The sequence below is a fragment of the Talpa occidentalis genome, unplaced genomic scaffold, assembly GCF_014898055.3.
Source record: "Talpa occidentalis isolate TD23 unplaced genomic scaffold, MPIMG_talOcc4v2.1 talOcc4.10, whole genome shotgun sequence".
Taxonomy (NCBI): Eukaryota; Metazoa; Chordata; class Mammalia; order Eulipotyphla; family Talpidae; genus Talpa; species Talpa occidentalis.
Window position 1 is genome coordinate 40,834,562 of NW_023600993.1, and position 19,740 is coordinate 40,854,301.

Genomic DNA, 19,740 nt, shown 5'->3' on the forward strand with positions numbered 1-19,740 from the left:
TGTAACAATCAGCGGTGTAATTTATCTTGCTTCTATACCTGATATCTGTTTATACAACACTTTTCCTTCAGAAGAGCCAGTGATGAAATGTGAACTCTATGCTTATGCTTGGACAGAGATGTGAAACTTTGCTACTTGAGGCTGCACAACGCATACCTAATCTAAATAATAATAGCCTACGCAAACATTTAATATAGCTGCACAACGAAATAATCAACAAAATGAAAAAGGTTACTATAAAATAGAAGAAAATATTTCCAAATCATTTAATGATAAGCATTTTGTATCCAAAATATGTAAAGAATCATTTAACTCAAGAGCAAAATAGCCTACAACCAGATTTTTATTTATTTATTTTTTAAATTAGTTGCTCTTTAATTTTTCTTTCTTTTTTTGAATAATAAATTTTATTTTTATATTCCCCATACAATTGCAACCCCTTATTTTGACCCCAATCCCTCCCCTCCCGCCCTCTACCCCCCAGAGTGTCTCTGGTTCATAGTTTTTTGTTGATTTTGATTTTCACTTTCTTATAGTTATTCATTTTCCTGGTCCCTTATTTAAGTTTTCTAGATTCCTGCTATGAGTGAGACCATCTGGTATTTATCTTTTTCTTTCTGGCTTATTTCGCTGAGCATGATCCCTTCCAGCGCCATCCATGTTGCTGCAAATTGCATGTGTTTATCTTTTTTGAATGCTGAGTAATATTCCATGGTATATATGTACCACATCTTCTTGATCCAGTCATCTATTTTTGGGCATTTGGGTTGTTTCCAAAGCTTAGCTATTGTAAATAGTGCTGCTATAAACATAGGGGTGCAGGTGCTCTTTGGAATTGATGTTTCTGTGTCCTTTGGGTAAATACCTAGGAGTGGAATTGCTGGATCATATGGAAGCTCTATGTTTAGTAGGTCCAGAAATCTCCACACAACTCTCCATAGTGGTTGGACCAGTTTGCACTCCCACCAACAGTGCAGAAGAGTTCCTTTTTCTCCACACCCTCGCCAACATCTGTTGTTGCTAGTTTTTTTTAATATGTGCCATTCTCACTGGTGTAAGATGGTATCTCATGGTAGTTTTGATTTGCATTTCCCTGATTACAAGTGATGTACAACCAGATTTTTAAATGGGCATAAGAACTGAATAGTTTTCCAAAAGAATAACAAACATGAAAAAGTGCTCAGATTCATTAATTATCAGAGCCTTGCAAATCAAACCACAATGAGACCTCCCCTCATATCAGAATAGCTATCATCAAAAAAGACAAGATATAAAAATTGTTGACAAGGCTTGGAGAAAAGTACACAGTTGGTAAAAATGAAAATTGGTATAACCACTATTGAAAACAGTATGGAATGTCCTTTAAAAAATTAAAAATAGGGCCTCCCTGGTGGCACAAGGGGTTAAGCACAGCACTATGAAGCTATCCACAGCCTCTGAAGCATGAGTTCAATTCCAGATTACGGGCCACCCGGGAGCTATGCACATAGTGCAGCAGACCTCACCTGTCTCACCAGCCGCTCCCCTCAGCAGTGTGTTTCAGTCAGTCTGCCTGTTCTGTTCCCCACGCTGTCTCTGGTAAATCCTCTAACCTCCCGCACCTCTGGCCTGTACCCAGTTCTTATATGCGTAAATAAATCAATCTTTAAACAAAAATTAAAAATAGAACTACAATGTGATTTAGTCATCCCACTTCTGAGTATTTTTTCCAAAGGAATGAAAACAGGATCTAAAAAAAAATTTGCACTCCCATGGTTACTGCAGACAAGATTAAGAACCTAAATGTCATTCAACTGGATGTAGATATGAGACTATATATATAATGGAATACTAGTCAGTCATGACAAAGAAGGAAATTCAATCTCTTGTAACAACTGAAATGGATCTAAGGGCATTAGACTAAGTGAAGTCAGACAGAAAGACAAATCTGTATAGTCTCACTGATACGTGGTTTCTAAAAAAATACAAACAACAAAACCCCATTCATAGAAAACTGGTGCTTGCCAGAGTCAGTGGGAGGGGGGTGGGCAAACTATGTTAAGGAAGTAAAAAGGTACAAACTTCCAATTATAAAATAACTAAGTCATGATGACTATATTAAATACTGTAATTGCATACTTGAACCTTGCTAAGAGAATAGATCTTAAAAGCCCTATCACAAGAAAAAATTTGTATATGGAGATGTATGTTAACCGTTCATGGTGATAATTTCACAATATGTACTATATCAACTGTTATATTGCACACCTGAGACTAGTATAACATTACATGTCAATTATACCTCAATTAAAAATAATAAAAATATAAAGAGGGCTTAGGCATCCCCTGAATCAGACTCCAAACAGCAGTTGTGTATATAGTTGCTTTCTACTCTTCTGATCATCTCTTCCTGCTTGCCTTACAGACCTTGGACTTGCTTAACCAGCCTCCACAAGTGCTATAAGACAATTCCTTATAATAAATTCATATATGTGGGTGCATATAGCTATACATAATCTTCTACTAGTTGTTTTCCTCATTAACTCTGAATAATACAATACATATATTTTTAACAGTTTTATTTTAGTATAATTTACATCCTATAACAGTCACCATTGTTAGTGCATAATTCAATGATTTTTTGGGGTAAATTTATAGAATTGTGCAACCATTATCAAAATCTACTTCTAAAGCATTCCATCTCTGCAAAAAGTTCTCTTGGGCCAATATGTGGTTGATCCCCATTCCAATCTCTAGCTCCAAGCAGCTACTGATCTCCTTATGGTCGTGTAGATTTGCAACTTTTAAAAATTTCATATAAATGGAATCTACAGTTTGCAGTCTTTTGTGCCTGCTTTTCTTCACTTAATGATAGTGAGGTTCATCCGTTTGTAGTATGTAAAAGAAGTTAATGCCTTTTTAAGAGCTGAATACTCTCCTATTAAATGGCATGGTTTATCCAGTCACCATTTGATGGCCATTTGGATTGCTTCCAGTTTGGAGCTGTTATGAACAATGCTGCTATGAACATTCCTGTTTATGTCTTTGTATGAGTATATATATAGACCTATACTGGAATTGCTGGGTTGAATGTTAAATTGATGTTCAACTTTCCAAGAAACTATTTTTCCCAAGTGATTGGAAGATTTCACACCCCTAACAACAATAGATAAGGGTTCCAACTTAGCCACATTCTTGTCAACACTTGGTATTCTGTCTTTTTGTATTACAGTCAACCTTGTGGGAATATAGTCTTGTTTGGTTAGCAATGGGGATAAGTTCTGAGAAATGCATTGTTATTCAATTCCAACCTTGTGCAAAGGTCATAATTTGTAATTATGCAAACCTAGATGGTATAACCTACTATACACCTAAGCTATATGATACAGCCTATTGGGACCATCATTGTATATGCAGTCTGTTGTTGATACCAATATTGTTAGGCTATGTATGACCATAGAGGTATCTCACTGTAGTTTCAATTTGCATTTCCCTAAACAGTAATGACCTTGAACACCATTCATATGCTTATCAGCCATTATCATCTTTGTTTGATGAAATGCCTATTCAAATCTTTTATCCATTTTAATTTTTTTAGCTGGAATCATTTTTTTAAAAAGATTTATTTATTTATGCATATAATAACCGGGGTACAGGCCAGAGATGCAGGGGAGGGGGTGAGAGGATTCACCAGAGACAGAGCGGGGAGCAGAACAGGCAGCCTGACTGAAATATGCTGCTGAGGGGAACAGCTGGTGAGACAGGCGAGGTCTGCTGTGCCATGTGTGTTGCTCCCTGGCTGGGGATTGAACTCGTGCTGCAGTGGCTGCTGATAACTTCATAGTGCTGTGACTTAACCCCTTGTGCCAAAAGGCCCCACAAATATTAAATCACTTTTAATATTTAAATACAAAAAATAAGCACTGACTTTTTTCCTTTAGACACAACACAGGTCTAATAGTCAAAATACATAGAGGAAATGAGCTTCTGCTCTGTCTTCCACAGTCTCCCCTCTTGTGGTTAAAACTGCTGCTGTTTCACCCTGCTTTGCAACATACACAGAAATTCACAGTGACTGCTTTACACTATAGCTGTAATGCATTTTTATATTTCATATTCTGTGCTCATCCCTCAAACATCTCCATCTTAAGAACAAAACAGTTGCTGATGGCTAGGGGTGCATTTATCCCAGTGGAATCTGCATACCCCACAATGAGATAAGAGGATATATTCTGATCAAGAGTAATTCAGTGAAAGGAGTAGGGCAATTATGTTTGTAGTATTCATCTGTATTGGAGGACATAGCTGCCAAGTTGGGAGTCTTTCCACAAGGCAATATGGGTAGAAATTTTCCCAACAGGTTTAGATAGATCAATGTGTCAAATTTTTTTTAAAAAAATGCAAACAATCAGCAGTTCAAACACTTTTAACTTTTCAAACTTCTTCCACTAAGATAGTGGAATACAGCAGTAATAATCTAGATCTTCCAGGAAGTGAAGACAGAACTCGTGGTATTCCTCCTTATCCTCTGTTAGGCCCTATGAGTATTTACCACTACTGTTACTCCATTTGCAACTTCTCAGCCACAAAGACAACAGGAAAAACCAGGACCATGAAGGAAGTAGTCCCAATCCACAGACTATGCTAGAGACTGGTTCACCCCAAGGCTGGTGGTAGTAGTAGTAATTTTGGCTGTACGCCTTTTCTTATCTGCTTTAAAGTTGGATCATTTAATTTTTTACCATAGGTTGTAAGAGTTATTTATATGTTCTAAATGTAAGTCTTTCATTAGACAGATAATTTGAAAATATACTCTCTTGTTCTAGCTTGTCTTTTTATTTTCTTAATGGTGTCTGTTGAAGAGCAAGTTTTAAATATTTATATAAAGTCAAACTTAATTTTTTTCTTGAAAAAAGGCACATTTATTCAGCATCATGATCAGACTATTACATTTAGCAATCAGTGGCATGGATTCCAACAAATTATCTGCATTGAAATCTTTTGTTGCTTTACACTTTCCACAACAGAAACTAAAACAACTTGTTACACAATTAGTCACAAATACTGTCCTCAGATTTATTGCACATACATATGAGTATTGTCTAAAATACGTCTTCATTGTAGCAGGTAGGCCCTGCCACCACTGTGCTTGGCTGAGTTCACAAATATGTTGCAATCTGTAACTTTTACTTTTCCAGCTCTCTAATCCTATGCTTTGTTTCCTGGCATTAGTTAAAACCTTCTACCACTGCCATAGCTATTGCTGCTGTGTGCAGCACCATAGTCACGTTGGTTTCATGGTTTGGTGAAGTATTGGCCTCCTCCACCACCATAGGAGTCTGAGCTTCTGCCTCAAAAGTTCCCTCCTTTCATAGGCACACAATTTGAAGATTTATTGCTGTTAATTGCCAAAATCATTGCAGCTTCCACCACGTCCAAAATTGTTTCCGTCATTACCAAATCCATTATGCCCTCCCCATACTACCACATCCACCACTACCATGGTTGCCACAAAAGCCACCTGGAACGTGAAGTTCCTCCATGGCCAAAATCGCTATTCCCATCAAATCACTTCCACCGCCACCACAATTTTCCAAGATCATTTTGACCTCTTTGGCTGGATGAAGCACTGGCTATCTCTTGCTCAGATAGTGCTTTCCTTACTTCACAGTTGTGGCCATTTATAGTATGGTATTTCTGAATGACAATCTTGTCCACAGAATCATGGTCATCAAAGGTTGCAAAAACAAAGTATCTCTTTTTTTTAAAAAAAAAAAGATTTATTTATTTATACAAGTACTGGGTACAGTCAGAAGCGTGGAAGGGTGAGAGAATTCACCAGAGCCAGAGGGTAGAGCGGAGCAGGCAGATTTACTGAAATACACTGCTGAGGGGAGCAGCGGGCAGCAGGAGAGGTCTGCGCGCCATGTGGGACCCTCGCCGGTGGCCAGGGATTGAACTGGTGCTGCAGAGGCAGCTTCGCAGCCTCAACCGCTGCGCCACGAGGGGAGGCCCAACAAAGTCTCTCTTCTTGTCACTGCCACATTCAGTTATGATTTTGATCACTTCAATTTTCCCATACTACTCAAAATAATCTCTTAGGTGAGGTTCTTCAGTGTCTTCTTTAATGCCAACAATAAAAATCTTTTTCACAATTAAGTGAGCACAGGGTCTTTGAGAATCTTCTCATAACACAGCCCTCTTTTGTTCCACAACTCTTCATCCACCTTGTGAAGCTTTGCCTTCATGGCTTCATGCCTTCATGGTGACACCCACCTCCTCCAGTGTGGCATAACTGACAAACTCAAAGTCTCTGGATCGTTTGGTGTATGGATCTCTTATTATCACACAGTCTGTGAGCAATCCATTGTATAGATATCAGCACCTCCTTCCCCGCCCCAACACACACAAAAACCATTATTTACAATAGCCAGCAAATGGAAACACAGAAAGCCCAGTGTCAATCAAGGGATGAATAAGGAAAATGGTGTATTAATCATAAAAAGAAGGAAATCCTGCCACTTGTGACAACATGCACAGTATTTAAAGGCATTAATGCTAAGTGAAATAATTCAGACACGGAAAGACAAAAACTGTATGATTTCAGTTATATAAATCTTTAAAAAAAAAAAAAAAGGATGTTAAAATTGTACTTGTTATTTGATTGGATGTTAGTGGATTTTCCTAAAAGGAAAAACGACATTTCAAAATTCACACTTATTGAGACTTATATTTTTCCTTTCTTAATCAGTTGACATAATGTAACAGTGAATAAATTTTATTCCTAACCTGTGGCTCTGTAGTCCATACATACCATCAGTGTCCCTGTCAAATGCTTGGTGGATGCGGCAAAAAGAGGAATAGAAATTTCAAATGTCTGAGAAATTCATCTTTTGTAGAACACAACTCAAAAGACTTACTTTTCTCGTGAAGTTGGGTGTGTGTGTGTGGGGGGGGGTTTATTATTAGTGTGTGGGGGGGTGGGCTTATTAGTAAATGGTGTGTATGGGGGTTAGGGGGTTATTAGATAGCCGATGTGTGTGTGGCTTATTATTAGATAGCCAATAAATAAATATCTAGTTATAGAATAAGAGTAAATGAATGCAAATAGATCGTTCCTAGAGAAGCGACTCCTCAGTTTGGTCTCTGAATCGTCAAAAATTTTTCCCTTCATTTAATCATAGAATATTAATTAAACTCAAGACAAAAACCACTCTTCCTTGAAATACTTTCTTCATCTGGCTTTCGATGAAGTAACACTTCTCTTTACTGCCATTTGTTCTCAGACTTCCTGTCATTTATTCAGCAATGTTGTGTGACCTCGAGAATGTAAAGTTTCGGAACCTCGCCTTTGTGAAAGACGTTTTAACAATAGTCATCGCTCACTCAATGCAAGTTCTTACATAGTTCACTGCAATTAACTACCACAAAGCACGGCAGTTTGGCGCTTGCGCCTCTGAGGTAAACCCACCACATCTCGGAAGCAGGAGAGCAGCTTCGGGAATGCAGGCAAGAAGAACTGAGCAACGCTCTCCACGTCCGGGGCCAGGGTGGCAATCCGTGGGGCGCACCCTAAAACCTCGCGTAGTTGAGCCCAGACATCGTGCTGACAAGGAAGTCAATTAGTCCAGGCCAGGGACCCGCCTCCTTCAGGAATGCGAAACCGCGACTACGGTCCCTTCCGGCTTGGCGCACGTAGCCTTACGTTTCCAACTGCACTTTCGCTAAAACTGTGGAGTATTTCCCTCTGAAATTTCCAAGTTTTCTTCATTTACTTCTTTATGACGCTAGTTTAATGTAAAATTAAACCTGGAGGGATTAAAGACAGGAATGTCTGTGGAAAAAAGGAGCAGCTAATCGGATCTGACGAAAGTGCGGAGCAGGAGTCCCGCGCACCCTCTCCTCGCAGGCCGGAAGTTGCGAGCCTGAATGGCTCTGGAGCCGGCGGATGTGTCTCCTTTCTCCACTTGACGCTTGGTCGCCGCTGGGCTGCCAGGTTCATGTGGAGGCTCTCAGGAGCCCGCGCCGCGCTTCGTGGGGTCCGTACGGCGGTGGAACGGCACAGCCGGACGGAGGCGGCAGCTGAGACGGCGGCCGGCGCGATGGAGCGGGCTGTGGTGCGCTGTGTGCCCTCGGAGCCCAAGCTCAGCCTGTCGTTCGCGTTGGCCGACGGCAGCCACAAGAACATGCAGCGTGACCAGAGCGAGCCGCTGGGTCGCGCCCTCAGCCGAATCGCTACCAACGCTCTCAAGGGCCACGCTAAGGCGGCCGCCGCCAAAAAGAGCAGGAAGAACCGTCCGAGCGCGAGTGGCGGCGTGGCGTGTGCGGGGCCCGGACCCGAGCCGGGTGCGGCCTGCGAGCCGGTGGTGAAGCTGTACTACCGGGAGGAGGCAGTGGCTGAGGACGTGCTCAACGTGGACGCCTGGCAGGACGGCGCGGTGCTGCAGATAGGCGATGTCAAGTACAAGGTGGAGCGCAACCCTCCCGCCTTTACCGAGCTGCAGTTGCCACGCTACATAATGGCCGGATTCCCGGTGTGCCCCAAGCTCAGCCTAGAGTTTGGGGATCCCTCCAGCTCCCTCTTCCGCTGGTACAGAGAAAACAAACCCCGAGTGGCGGAACCAGAGGGCGGGGGCCCCTCGTCATTTTCTCCGTCTTCGTCCTCTCCTACTTGGATCGAGACTGGTGTGGACCAGCGCGTTTATACCCCGACTAATGCTGACATCGGCCTAAGGCTCAAGTTTCATTGCACCCCAGGCAATGGGCAGCGCTTCGGGCCAAGCAGAGAGTTGGAGAGTTGTCCAGTGGAGGCCGGGCCTGGCACCTGCACCTTTGACCACCGGCATCTGTACACCAAGAAAGTGGCAGATGACGCTCTCATCCGCACTGTCTCCTACAACATCCTTGCGGATACGTACGCACAAACTGAATTCTCGCGGACTGTCCTGTACCCATACTGTGCCCCGTACGCCCTGGAGCTCGACTACCGCCAGAATCTTATCCAGAAAGAACTCACGGGCTACAATGCAGACCTCATCTGTTTGCAAGAGGTTGACCGCAGCGTGTTTACAGACAGCTTGATGCCTGCCCTCGAAGCCTTTGGACTGGAAGGCCTGTTTCGAATCAAGCAGCACGAAGGTTTGGCCACTTTCTACCGAAAGTCCAAGTTCACCCTCCTTAGCCAGCATGACATTTCTTTCCATGAAACCCTGGAGTCTGACCCACTTCACAAAGAACTGCTAGGAAAGCTAGATTTGTACCCTTCCGCAAAAGAGAGGGTGTTACAGAGATCTTCTGTCCTTCAGGTAAAGTAACTCCATCACTCTCTACATACCCATATATTTTTAGGGATCTGGGGGAGAGGAGAGTGCTTGTAATTAACATGAGACAATGAAACAGTTGTAATGAAAGATGATGGCTTTTGTATCTTCAGTCCGAAGTTTTGCTTTCATTGACTCAATGAGCAAATGCTTGGCGAGCACCTTTGGTGTACTACGTTGCAGGTTGCCTTGAACAAAGGCACGGATTCATAGTGCTTACAGTCTCGTGGGAGAGACATAAGGTGAATACAAAAATAATAGCAGTAGGGCCTCCCCGGTGGCGCAGGGTTAAAGTCTAAGTGCTATCAAACTGTCACCAGCCTCTGTGGCATGAGTGGAATAAGTTCGATTCCTGGCCAGGGAGCTGACCCACCTGGCCCAGCAGATGTTTCCCGTCTTGCCCGCTGCTCCCCTCAGCAGTGTATTTCAGTGGATTCACCTGTTCTGCTCCCCACTCTAACTGTGGTGAATCCTCTCACCCCCTGCCCTCTGGCCTACATACACCCCAGTTCCTGTATGCATAAGTAAAAAAAAAAGAATAGAAATAGCTAGTATTTTTTTTTTTTTTTTTTTTTTACTGCTTACCAAGCAAGCACTGCTCTGACACATTTCAAAGTACTTAAAAAATTAAGTGTCTGGCCTGTTTTAGAAGTGCTCCATGAATATTCGTTACTTCAACTTTTGGCCCATAGTAATCCTACTATTTCCGTGTTATAGTCTTCCCTTTTTGTAGTGAAGAAATGGACAAGTTTCCTTATCCAGCTTCACACAAATGCGGGCCAAGAGTCTTACCAAGTTGGTTACACATTCTGTCATCGTATGGTCATTGCCACTTAGCTAAATAAAGCTCCCTTCCTTTTTTTTTTAGACCACTTTTTTTGTGTATTTCATACAACTGTGTGCAAGGTCATTTAATTAAATGTACACAGCAGTCCCTCTTGAGGTGGATGATATACTGCCACTTATTTACTGATGAGAAAACTAACTTGGGAAAAAAGTCTTCCTCTCCAAGCCCCACTGCTGTAAATGTTTGAGTGGGTATTGGTAGGTCTGCCTGACTCCAAAGCCTGTACTTACCCATTTAAAAACACTGTTTCTAGTATGAGTGTTGTTATCTAAAATGTATTCTTTTCATACTACAGTATGTGTTGGACTGTTTTATGCTAAGTCCAAGGCAGAGCATATATAGTATATTCTGAAACTAGCAAATATTAAAAATATTAAAAATATTAAAAATTTAAATTTCATAATTGCAGCCATACTTCATCAGTAGGGGTAAAGTATGGAATAAAATGTCAGTTCCTCATACAGTCTTAAAAAAAAAATCTGGAAGTTGGCAGGTCCCAACCGAACTCAGCATATTCTGTTTATTCTAGGTTTCTGTTCTTCAGTCTACAAAGGATTCTTCGAAAAAGATATGTGTTGCTAATACCCATCTCTACTGGCACCCAAAAGGTAGATATTAATGGTTTTTACAAGTGATTTAAACGTGGTGAATTAGGGCTTCCCCTGGCGGCGCAGCGGTTGAGCGCTGGGCTTTGAGGTTGCCCGGCCGCCGGGGAGGGTCCCACAAAAAAAAAAAAAAAAAAAAACCGTGGTGAATTAAAGTCAGTGAAGCAGTTTTACACAGACATGTATATTCAATAATTTCCTTTTATTTTTATTGCGAGATAATGATTTATAGCACTGTATAAGTTTAAGGTGTACCTAGTGTACATAGTGTTTCCCATCCTTCTGATCTACATAGCATTTGTATGTGACCTAAAATGGAAATAGATTTGTATTTAATGGAATTTAAGTGTGCTTGGGTAGGAAATTTAATATGAATCAATATTTATTGACTTAGATACATTGCAAAATGATTACCACATTTAGTTACTATCCATCACTTCATATAAGTTCCAACAAAAATTTTTTCCCTTGTGATAACTTCCAGGATATACTCTTAGCAGTTTTTAAACACACCAGACAGCAGTATTAACCACATTCATCATGTTGTACATTATCTCCCCACTACTATCTTATAACCGAAAGTTTTAAATCTTTTGACCACCTTCCTGCAGGTTCCTCCCCACCCCCCAAATACCTATCTTGAATGTCACTTAGACACTATAGTTTGTGAGTTTTGTGCGTTTGCTATTTTTAACATAAAGGCACTTTTTAAAATTACTTACATTATTGTATTTTATATTCATAGGTGGGTACATTCGTCTTATTCAAATGGCAATAGCCTTGGCTCATATTAGGCATGTCTCCTGTGATCTGTATCCTGGCATACCAGTTATATTTTGTGGGGACTTTAATAGTACCCCATCAACAGGAATGTATCATTATGTCATCAATGGAAACATACCTGAGGATCATGAAGACTGGGCTTCTAATGGGGAAGAAGAACGATGCAATATGTCTCTTACCCATTTTTTCAAACTGAAAAGTGCTTGTGGTGAACCTGCTTACACAAATTACGTTGGTGGCTTTCATGGATGTTTAGATTACATTTTCATTGACTTAAATGCTTTAGAGGTTGAACAAGTGATTCCATTACCTAGTCATGAAGAAGTTACTACCCACCAGGCCTTACCTAGTGTTTCCCATCCTTCTGATCACATAGCACTTGTATGTGACCTAAAGTGGAAATAGATTTGTATTTAATGGAATTTTTTTTAATTTTTTTTTTTTTGTATTTAATGGAATTTAAGTGTGCTTGGGTATGAAATTTAATATGAATCAAAGCTTACTGTAACCTTCAGAGAAGAAAACTGGACACTAAGTTAAAGTGTTCTTACCCTACTAGTTATTGTCCAGTGTCTTCATTACATGACTGTTCATAATGTTTGCATAATATAGTTTCTCTACCCTTTTTTTCTATACTTGGAAGAAAAACAAATATATTTATGACTAGCAGGAAGAAAATTGAATTATTGTGTATGTTTTATAAGTACTTTTTTTTCAACTAGTAATTACGAATTTTTTTTAAAGTGCCATTTGAATGACCCTATAGTTTTTCTATCATAATACATATTTCAAATTGAATCATGTTTATATAATTAGGGAGAAAGTGCATACAAGCTGTGAGGGGCCTAAGTTCTGACACATGGAATGACATTAGGGTCTACCTCAATTTGGTTAGCAATTTAATACAACTTAAGAGCTTTAACAAAAGATTAAAAATAACATCACAATTATTAATACTTTCATTTTTCAATTAACAGGGGTGTTTTCATTTTTAAGATTTTAGTTTATAGTAAATGGAACAAACGGTCATATTTATATTCTCATTCTTAACTGCAGCTCATTTTGACTTTTAGGATGTAAGCACAATTTATTATTTCCGAGTCAGTGGCAACATAGTCAACTTGATCCCATTGTCTTTAATTACTTTGGTTCATGAAAAATGTTCATAATTCAACATGGTATTTGACCTTATGATATTAGAGAATACAACATAATATGAAATTGCCGACGGACATGGGCTTGAAATTTTCAGTGAACCATTGAGCACTTATATGCTAGAACTATTTTAAAAATTGTTTTTATAAGTAAGAAAAATGAGAGTAGAGGGAGTTTTGAGCATCTGAAATTAAAAAAAAAAACTATTCTTTTATAGACTTGAACATTTTAGTTACAGAAAACATTGTATATATAATTTATATACTATTAAAAAAATTAAGTATGAAGCCAAACTGTCTAACCCATAATGGTAACTGAGCTTTTCTAACTCAGTTACCATCTTCCCTCATTTGTAATGCTTTAGTTGCTGCTTTTTTGGTGTTCAGGATAACTGTAATGCTATCTTATATTTCTCTATTTAATTCTTATCTTAAGTATTAAAAACCCACCCACCTCAAAGAAAGCTCTGATTTTCCCGTCATAAAAGCCTTTGTTCCAAACTCATCTCTGAACCCAGTAAAATAAGAACCTGGCACTTTTGATAAAGTAGCCTGTACTTTAATATTCTGCACACCTATCCAATGTATTAATAATTCTTAGTTCACTAAATTTGAGGATGAGAGCTTTACCTGTATTTCAGATTAAGCCTTGAAGTACTTAAAGTACTTGAAGGGAAAAATTAAGGTGGCAGTCTCCTGGGATCTTGTTCAGAAAACGCTGTAAGTGAAAAATTGATATTACCGAATTGTGCCTTTGTAAGTAGCCTTTTTAGAGCATTTTTACATCAGTTTAAAAATACATAAATAATACAGTAAAACCAGAATCTGATTCTTGAGCAAAATACCTTTTTCCTTTCTAAAAATATGATTTTGATGTGCTTTCAAACATTTTAACAAGACTCTAACAATAACTTCAGAGAAAACAGTTTCTAAGCAAAAATTTGAGACATACACGTGACATACACATGCATATGAGAAAATCATAGGTTTTATATTAACACCATGGTTAGCTAGCTAAATTGAACTCTGTCTGAAACACTTTAAGCACTTATCACACATTCCACATCCAGAATCTTAAAATTTGATATTTACTGACTGAACTATGATCAGATTGCATAGAGGCATTTCAGAATATTGGCTTGTAGAATATTGTGAAGTGCCATATACTCTGGTCAAATCTCCAATATACAGATATGATAGTGTGAACAGAGTCCAAAGGTAGGGAACACTAATAAAATTACATAAATAGCCTACCAAAATTTCCTTGTATTCATTAGTTACAGTACAGTGTTCAGAAATATATGTGTTTAAAACCATCTTTTGATTGAATTTTTCTATTACATTTGAATTTTTTAGGACATTTGATTTTAATAAAATATGGGAAGTCTAGCAACTCTCTATGGTGGACCACAATTATGTTACAAGTTCTTATTGTAGGAATTAACATTCCAAAATTTTGTATTATAAATGACTTAAGAATCTTATAAAACATGTTATCCTGTTAAAACTCTTGCACAGTTGCCACTACAGTAGATGTATATACTGGTAGTTCATTAGCAAAGAAATCATCTGGTCATAATGTGATGTTCTCTGAAACCCCACATACTAAAATCAGTTGTTTACAATTTCAAAGAACTTACTTCGGTGGAAACTTCTGAGAGAACGATAACTTGCTTTCATCAGAATAAGATGGTTTCAGTCTCATTCTGAAGGTATGTAATACGGGGGAGAGAGGGTTCAAAGAACATTACTGTGGGTAGATCTCCCTTTAGATCTCATGTTCTCCCGCTATAAAGTATAGGCAAAAGTGCCCTACAAACTGGTTTAATTAAGACAAAATCAAAGTCTGCATATAATGAAAGGTAAGGGTTTGTGTTATTAATTTATCACAAAACCCACATGACAACTCAATAGGGAAAAGTCTTTCCTCCAAAAAATTATAGCCAACACTAATTTCCTAAACAATTCAAAAACATTTTCCTATTTTGAAATTTGTTTCAATATAGTACTAAAAGGAAACATTGGATTTTACTTTGGGGGAGGAAACAAAAGAGGGTTAACTGGTTTGGGTAATATTCAAATTCTTTGGTCCCACTTTATAAGAAAGTTCATGTCAACAGCAAAATTATTAGAACTGTATTAACTGGGTAATTTTTAACATTAACTTCCAAATAACACTACTACATTCTGAGGTGACAATACCAAAGCACTTTTTAATCAAGGTCTAAGTCACTTAAGATTATCCGTTTTAAAATATATGATCTACAAAGTTATGCATTCATCTTTAGTTCCAAAAAATTTTTATCATCCCAAAAGGTAAAATCATCCCCCAGTCCCTTCACTCCTGCAGCTCCTGGTAACCACTAATCTGCTGCCTTTGTGGATTTACCTATCCTGGATTTACCATCCATTTTATATAAAAGGGATCATACAGTAAATGATCTCTTGTATCTGATTTCTTGGAATAATGCTTTTAAGATCCATCATTGTATGTATCAGTACTTTATTCCTTTGTATGGCTAATATTCCATTGTATGGTTATAACACATTTTATGTATTTAAATGGACTTTGGAGTTGTTTGCACCTTTTGGCTGTTGTGACTAGTGCTGCTATAGAACATTTGTGCACATTTTTAACAACTGTTTCCAGTTCTTTTGGTTAGATATTATTGTTGGGCCATAGAGTAATTCTGCTTAACTTTTTGCCAAAATGTTTTACACAGTGACTGCCCCATTTTACATTCCCAACAGCAGTGTATGAGGGTTTCCAGTTTCTCCACATCCTCACTATTTTATTTGTCATCCAAGTGGGTGTGAAGTGGTATTTCTCCCAGTGTATTTTTAGCTTTAGTGTATGTTGGGGCAGCCATGAACTAGATTATTGAGTAGATTACCCAACCTCCTCTTTTTTTTTGTCCAGAGAACTCATCTTTAACAATCCTACGTATTTTTATAAGCTTTGTGTTATATTGGAAAGGTCAGTTTCATCGTTTCCTTTGAAGAGATTTGGGAAGAAAAACATTACCAAAAAATGCCAAAACCCTGGAATGTAAACAATCTGGAAAGAATAGGAAGCCTAAGATAATAACAAAAAGATCACTTTAAAAAATGTGGATCTATTTCAGGGATTTGTTTCAGAGAATGAACTTGCTTATTAATGTTAGTTTATAATGGTTGAACCATGTTCCACTGTCACCTGTCATTTTTTAAGTCCCAGTTTAGGTACAGAGTAGCAAGAATGCCCAACTATTAATTCCTCAGAAACTGAGATGATTATAACTGAATATAACTTGTTATAATGCATAACCAGCAAAAGACTAAATTATAGTTACTAAAAATCTTAGGTTTTGAAAAGGAAATCCTAAAGACAAAGTAAGCTTTAAAAATAGATTAAAAACATAATTATATTAAAAATTATAATGCGGAAAATTATCTTGCAACTTGTGTTGAATCATATTGAGGCTAGATGCTTAAATGAATATTTTATACATTAATGATAAAGTAATCTTTAAATTGTAAACCTTAAAAATACTAAGTGTATGGTAGCTGGCTGATGCTACCCTCAATGCAACTTAGCAACTGGATTCATTCAGACTTTACATTGTCAAAACATGGTCAGTGATAGTTCTTATTCATAATTTTTAATTACCTTGAGAAATGTCACTTAAAAAAAACAATTATCTCCATCTTCTGTCCATTTTTTATTTATATGTTGAAGGGTTTATAAAATGCAATCCATTTTGCCTGGTAACTCACTTTAATGATGTTCTGAATGTTACTGATGTTTCTCTTTCGTGTGTTGAAGTATTCCTAATTGGTATTTTTGCTTGTTTCACCTCATTTGTGTACTTTCTATATTGCAAATGGTTCAGTGGGGAATTGGATAAGCTTTATTTAGATGGCTTCTAATGGCTGAACAATATAAATTAAACACACTTTTAAAAGACTATATTGTATATAATCTGTTTACCCTGTGGAGTAGTTTGGAGAGAGATATATCTAGGGATAAAATCATCTAAAAATAAACCTGACCGGACTTCCCTGGTGATGCAAGGGGTAAAGTCTCAGTGCTTTGAAGCTATCCTCAGCCACTGAAGTACAAGTTCGATCCCCAGCCAGGGAGCTGACCCACATGGCCCAGCAGACCTCTCCTGTCTTGCCTGTTGCTCCCCTTAGTAGATCCATCTGTTCTGCTCCCCATTCTGTCTCTGGTGAATCCTCTCACCCCTTGCATTTCTGGCCTGCACCCCAGCTCTTGTACGCACAAATAAATAATCTTTAAAAAAAAAAAGTAAAGCTGACATTCCTCAGAAACGCTGGGTTAATGATAGTGTTTTAGATGTCTTAAGCCAAAGAATAATATTCCTGCTGAAACTATAGGATTTTTTAAAAATTGTATTGTGAATAATATAATTACATTACCCCTTTCATATCTTTACCATATACCCAAAGAAATTGACTTTTTGCATCCTGGATTGGTTTTTCATTCTAAATGAAAAAAATCTCTTGATGCTTTGGTCCTTTAAAATTAATTATTTCAGTATGTTTTGTCACTTTGTCAAGTAGGTTGACAAGGATTGACCCCCAAGAAGAAATTCCATACTCATGAGCAGTGATTCCATTCCTTCTTCCCCTGGTATATACTTAACTACTTTTTTGTCTTTATGGATTTGCCTATTTTGAAAATTTCATATATGAAGAATCATAGCTACATAGTCTTTTTAATTTCACATAGTTTTAAGGTTCTTCCATGTTGTAGCATTTATCAATTTATTCCTTTTTTCTGACAGTAATCTGTTGTGTATAGAAAACACATTTATGCACTCATCAGTTGACATTTGGATTGCTTCTTTTGGATTCTGTATAATACACAGTTGTGTACAAGTTTTTGAGTGGACATCTATTTTCATTTCTTTTTAGGCATTTAAGAGTGAAACTGCTGGTTCACATGGATAATTTTTAACCTCTTTTACTGCCAGATTCTTATCCAAAGTAATCCCATTTTGTATTCCCACTAGCAATGTTCAAAGGTTCTAGTTTCTTCACAGTATCACTTGTTCATTCTTTTTGATTACAGCCACCCCAGTGTAAAGTGGCATTTCCTTGATGGCTAATGATGATGAGCCTACTTTTATGTATTTTGCCATTTGTGTATCTTTGGAGCCAGAGTTTTAAAAGTTGTCTTTTAATTGTTGAGGACCCCCACCCTTTTTAAAACTCATCATCCCTCAATTCTTCATGGCTGTCCAGGAACTAAACCTTGCCGTCTGTGCTTAATACATCCTATTAATGTTCCAACCTACCGGTCTCTTCCTGAGAGCCAGCAGATGGCAGTGCTAGGCCCACAATACTATTTATATGCTCAATATAATAGGAAGCACACCATGAGAACAATGCAGAAATCCCTTAGAAGGTTAGGAGGACATTTAACTCTACTGTCCTTTAAAATACAACCTTGCAGGCATCTGCTAGTACATCTGCCTTAAGTATTTACCCAAGTTCACATTTATTTTACCATTAAAAGACTCTTGCTTTTGCTGTTGATTTCTCACAATCTGTTACTACAATATAACCTCTTAAACATTTTGTATGGTTTGTGGGAATAATTTTATGATAAAGGGATATTTGTCTAAAAGAAACAAAAGCAGCCAGTTAGCCTTCCAATAGTTGTCCCTTTATTTTTCTAGAATATACAGCGTGATATTATATTTACGTGAATACAATTACCAAGAATATACTTGAGCTTAAATAACTCAGGAATAAATTTTAGAGCTAAGCCCTAATCAATTCCACATTTATATAAATGTACCTTTAAAATATTTGATTAGGGCCTCTCTGGTGGCACAGGGGTTAAACACAGTGCTATCAAGCTATCACCAACCATTGGCGGCATGAGTTCGATCCCTGGCTGGCCAGGGAGCAACCCACATAGTGCAGCAGACCTCTCCTGCTCCCCTCAGCAGTGTTATTTCAATCAGTCCGCCTGTTCTGCTCCCCACTCTATGGTGAATCCTCTCACCCCTTCCCCGCACCTCTGGCTTACACCCCAGTTCTTGTATGCATAAATAAATCTTTAAAAAATAAATATTTACCTAGCTCAATGAGTTTAAGGATGTAGTTTTCCTAAAAATAACTAAGCTGATGGTATAAGCAAACATCATTTGGGAAGAGTGGTATCCAACTGCTGATCCTTGGAAAAGGAACTGCTGATAGATTTCTAATCACTTCCTCAGAATTCAACCTTCTGATAGGTAATCAGACCCCAGAACAGATTAATTTTCCCTTTATTAGATTTAGATAATGAACTCGCAAATATATCCTTTGCTCTTTATTATTCAATCCGAGTTTTCATACTAATTTTAACCAAAGTTTACATTATTGAAACATTTCAACGTACCACCAGGAAACATAAGCACTTGTTTCATGACTAACAACCAGAAATTCCATATTTAAGAAAGTTTGATTCGGTACTTACGGTTTTCTGGACCATTTAAGCATTTAACACTGTTTTCGAGCCCTCCCTCCAATTAACTTTTCATTTTTTGGTTCAGTAATATTCCCTATTGTCTAAATTATTCAGTCACTTTTTACATGTTTTTTTCCTCCACCTTATATATTCTCAATTAAAAAAAACTTAAATCTGTTATTTTAATCTCCCAGATTATCAGTTTCTCAATGAGACTTGCAGTTTTCTTTACAATACAGATCAACTTTCTTTTAAAGCCCATGGGAACTATAGTGATTCCCCTCTTGTATGTCTATCTTCTTAAGTTTTTTTTTTTTTAAAGAGGCATGTATTTATTTTTATTTGTTTGTTTGTTTATACATGCACTGGGTACAGTCAGAAGCGCGGGAGGGTGAGAGAATTCACCAGAGCCAGAGTGGGGAGCAGAACAGGCAGAAGGACCAAAGTACACTGCTGAGGGGAGCAGCGAGTGGCAGGAGAGGTCTGTGTGCCATGTGGGACCCTCCTCCGGTGGCCGGGGAGCAGCCGGGGATCGAACCTGCGCCGCAGAGGTCGCGGGCAGCTTCGCAACCCAGCGCTCAACCGC

The 19,740-nt window shown here is 38.3% G+C and overlaps 2 protein-coding genes and 1 pseudogene across 2 annotated transcripts in view; 1 reads left to right on the plus strand and 2 right to left on the minus strand.

Annotated features, from left to right (window-relative positions):
• Positions 1 to 7,688, minus strand: part of DNAH12 (dynein axonemal heavy chain 12) — a 165,005-nt gene extending 157,317 nt beyond the window's left edge. The window contains exon 1 of the mRNA XM_037491427.2: positions 7,451 to 7,688. The gene's annotated coding sequence lies outside the window, so the exon portion shown is untranslated. The remainder of the gene's footprint in view (positions 1 to 7,450) is intronic.
• LOC119237594 (heterogeneous nuclear ribonucleoprotein A1-like 3) lies at positions 4,896 to 5,763 on the minus strand (annotated as a pseudogene).
• A 207-nt stretch (positions 7,689 to 7,895) lies between the features above and the next one.
• PDE12 (phosphodiesterase 12) lies at positions 7,896 to 19,365 on the plus strand. Its single transcript, XM_037520591.2, has 3 exons — positions 7,896 to 9,284; positions 10,676 to 10,754; positions 11,497 to 19,365. Exons 1-3 carry the CDS (start codon positions 7,980 to 7,982, stop codon positions 11,937 to 11,939), a joined length of 1,827 nt encoding a protein of 608 aa, XP_037376488.1. The 5' UTR covers positions 7,896 to 7,979; the 3' UTR covers positions 11,940 to 19,365.
• Positions 19,366 to 19,740: the final 375 nt, after the last annotated feature.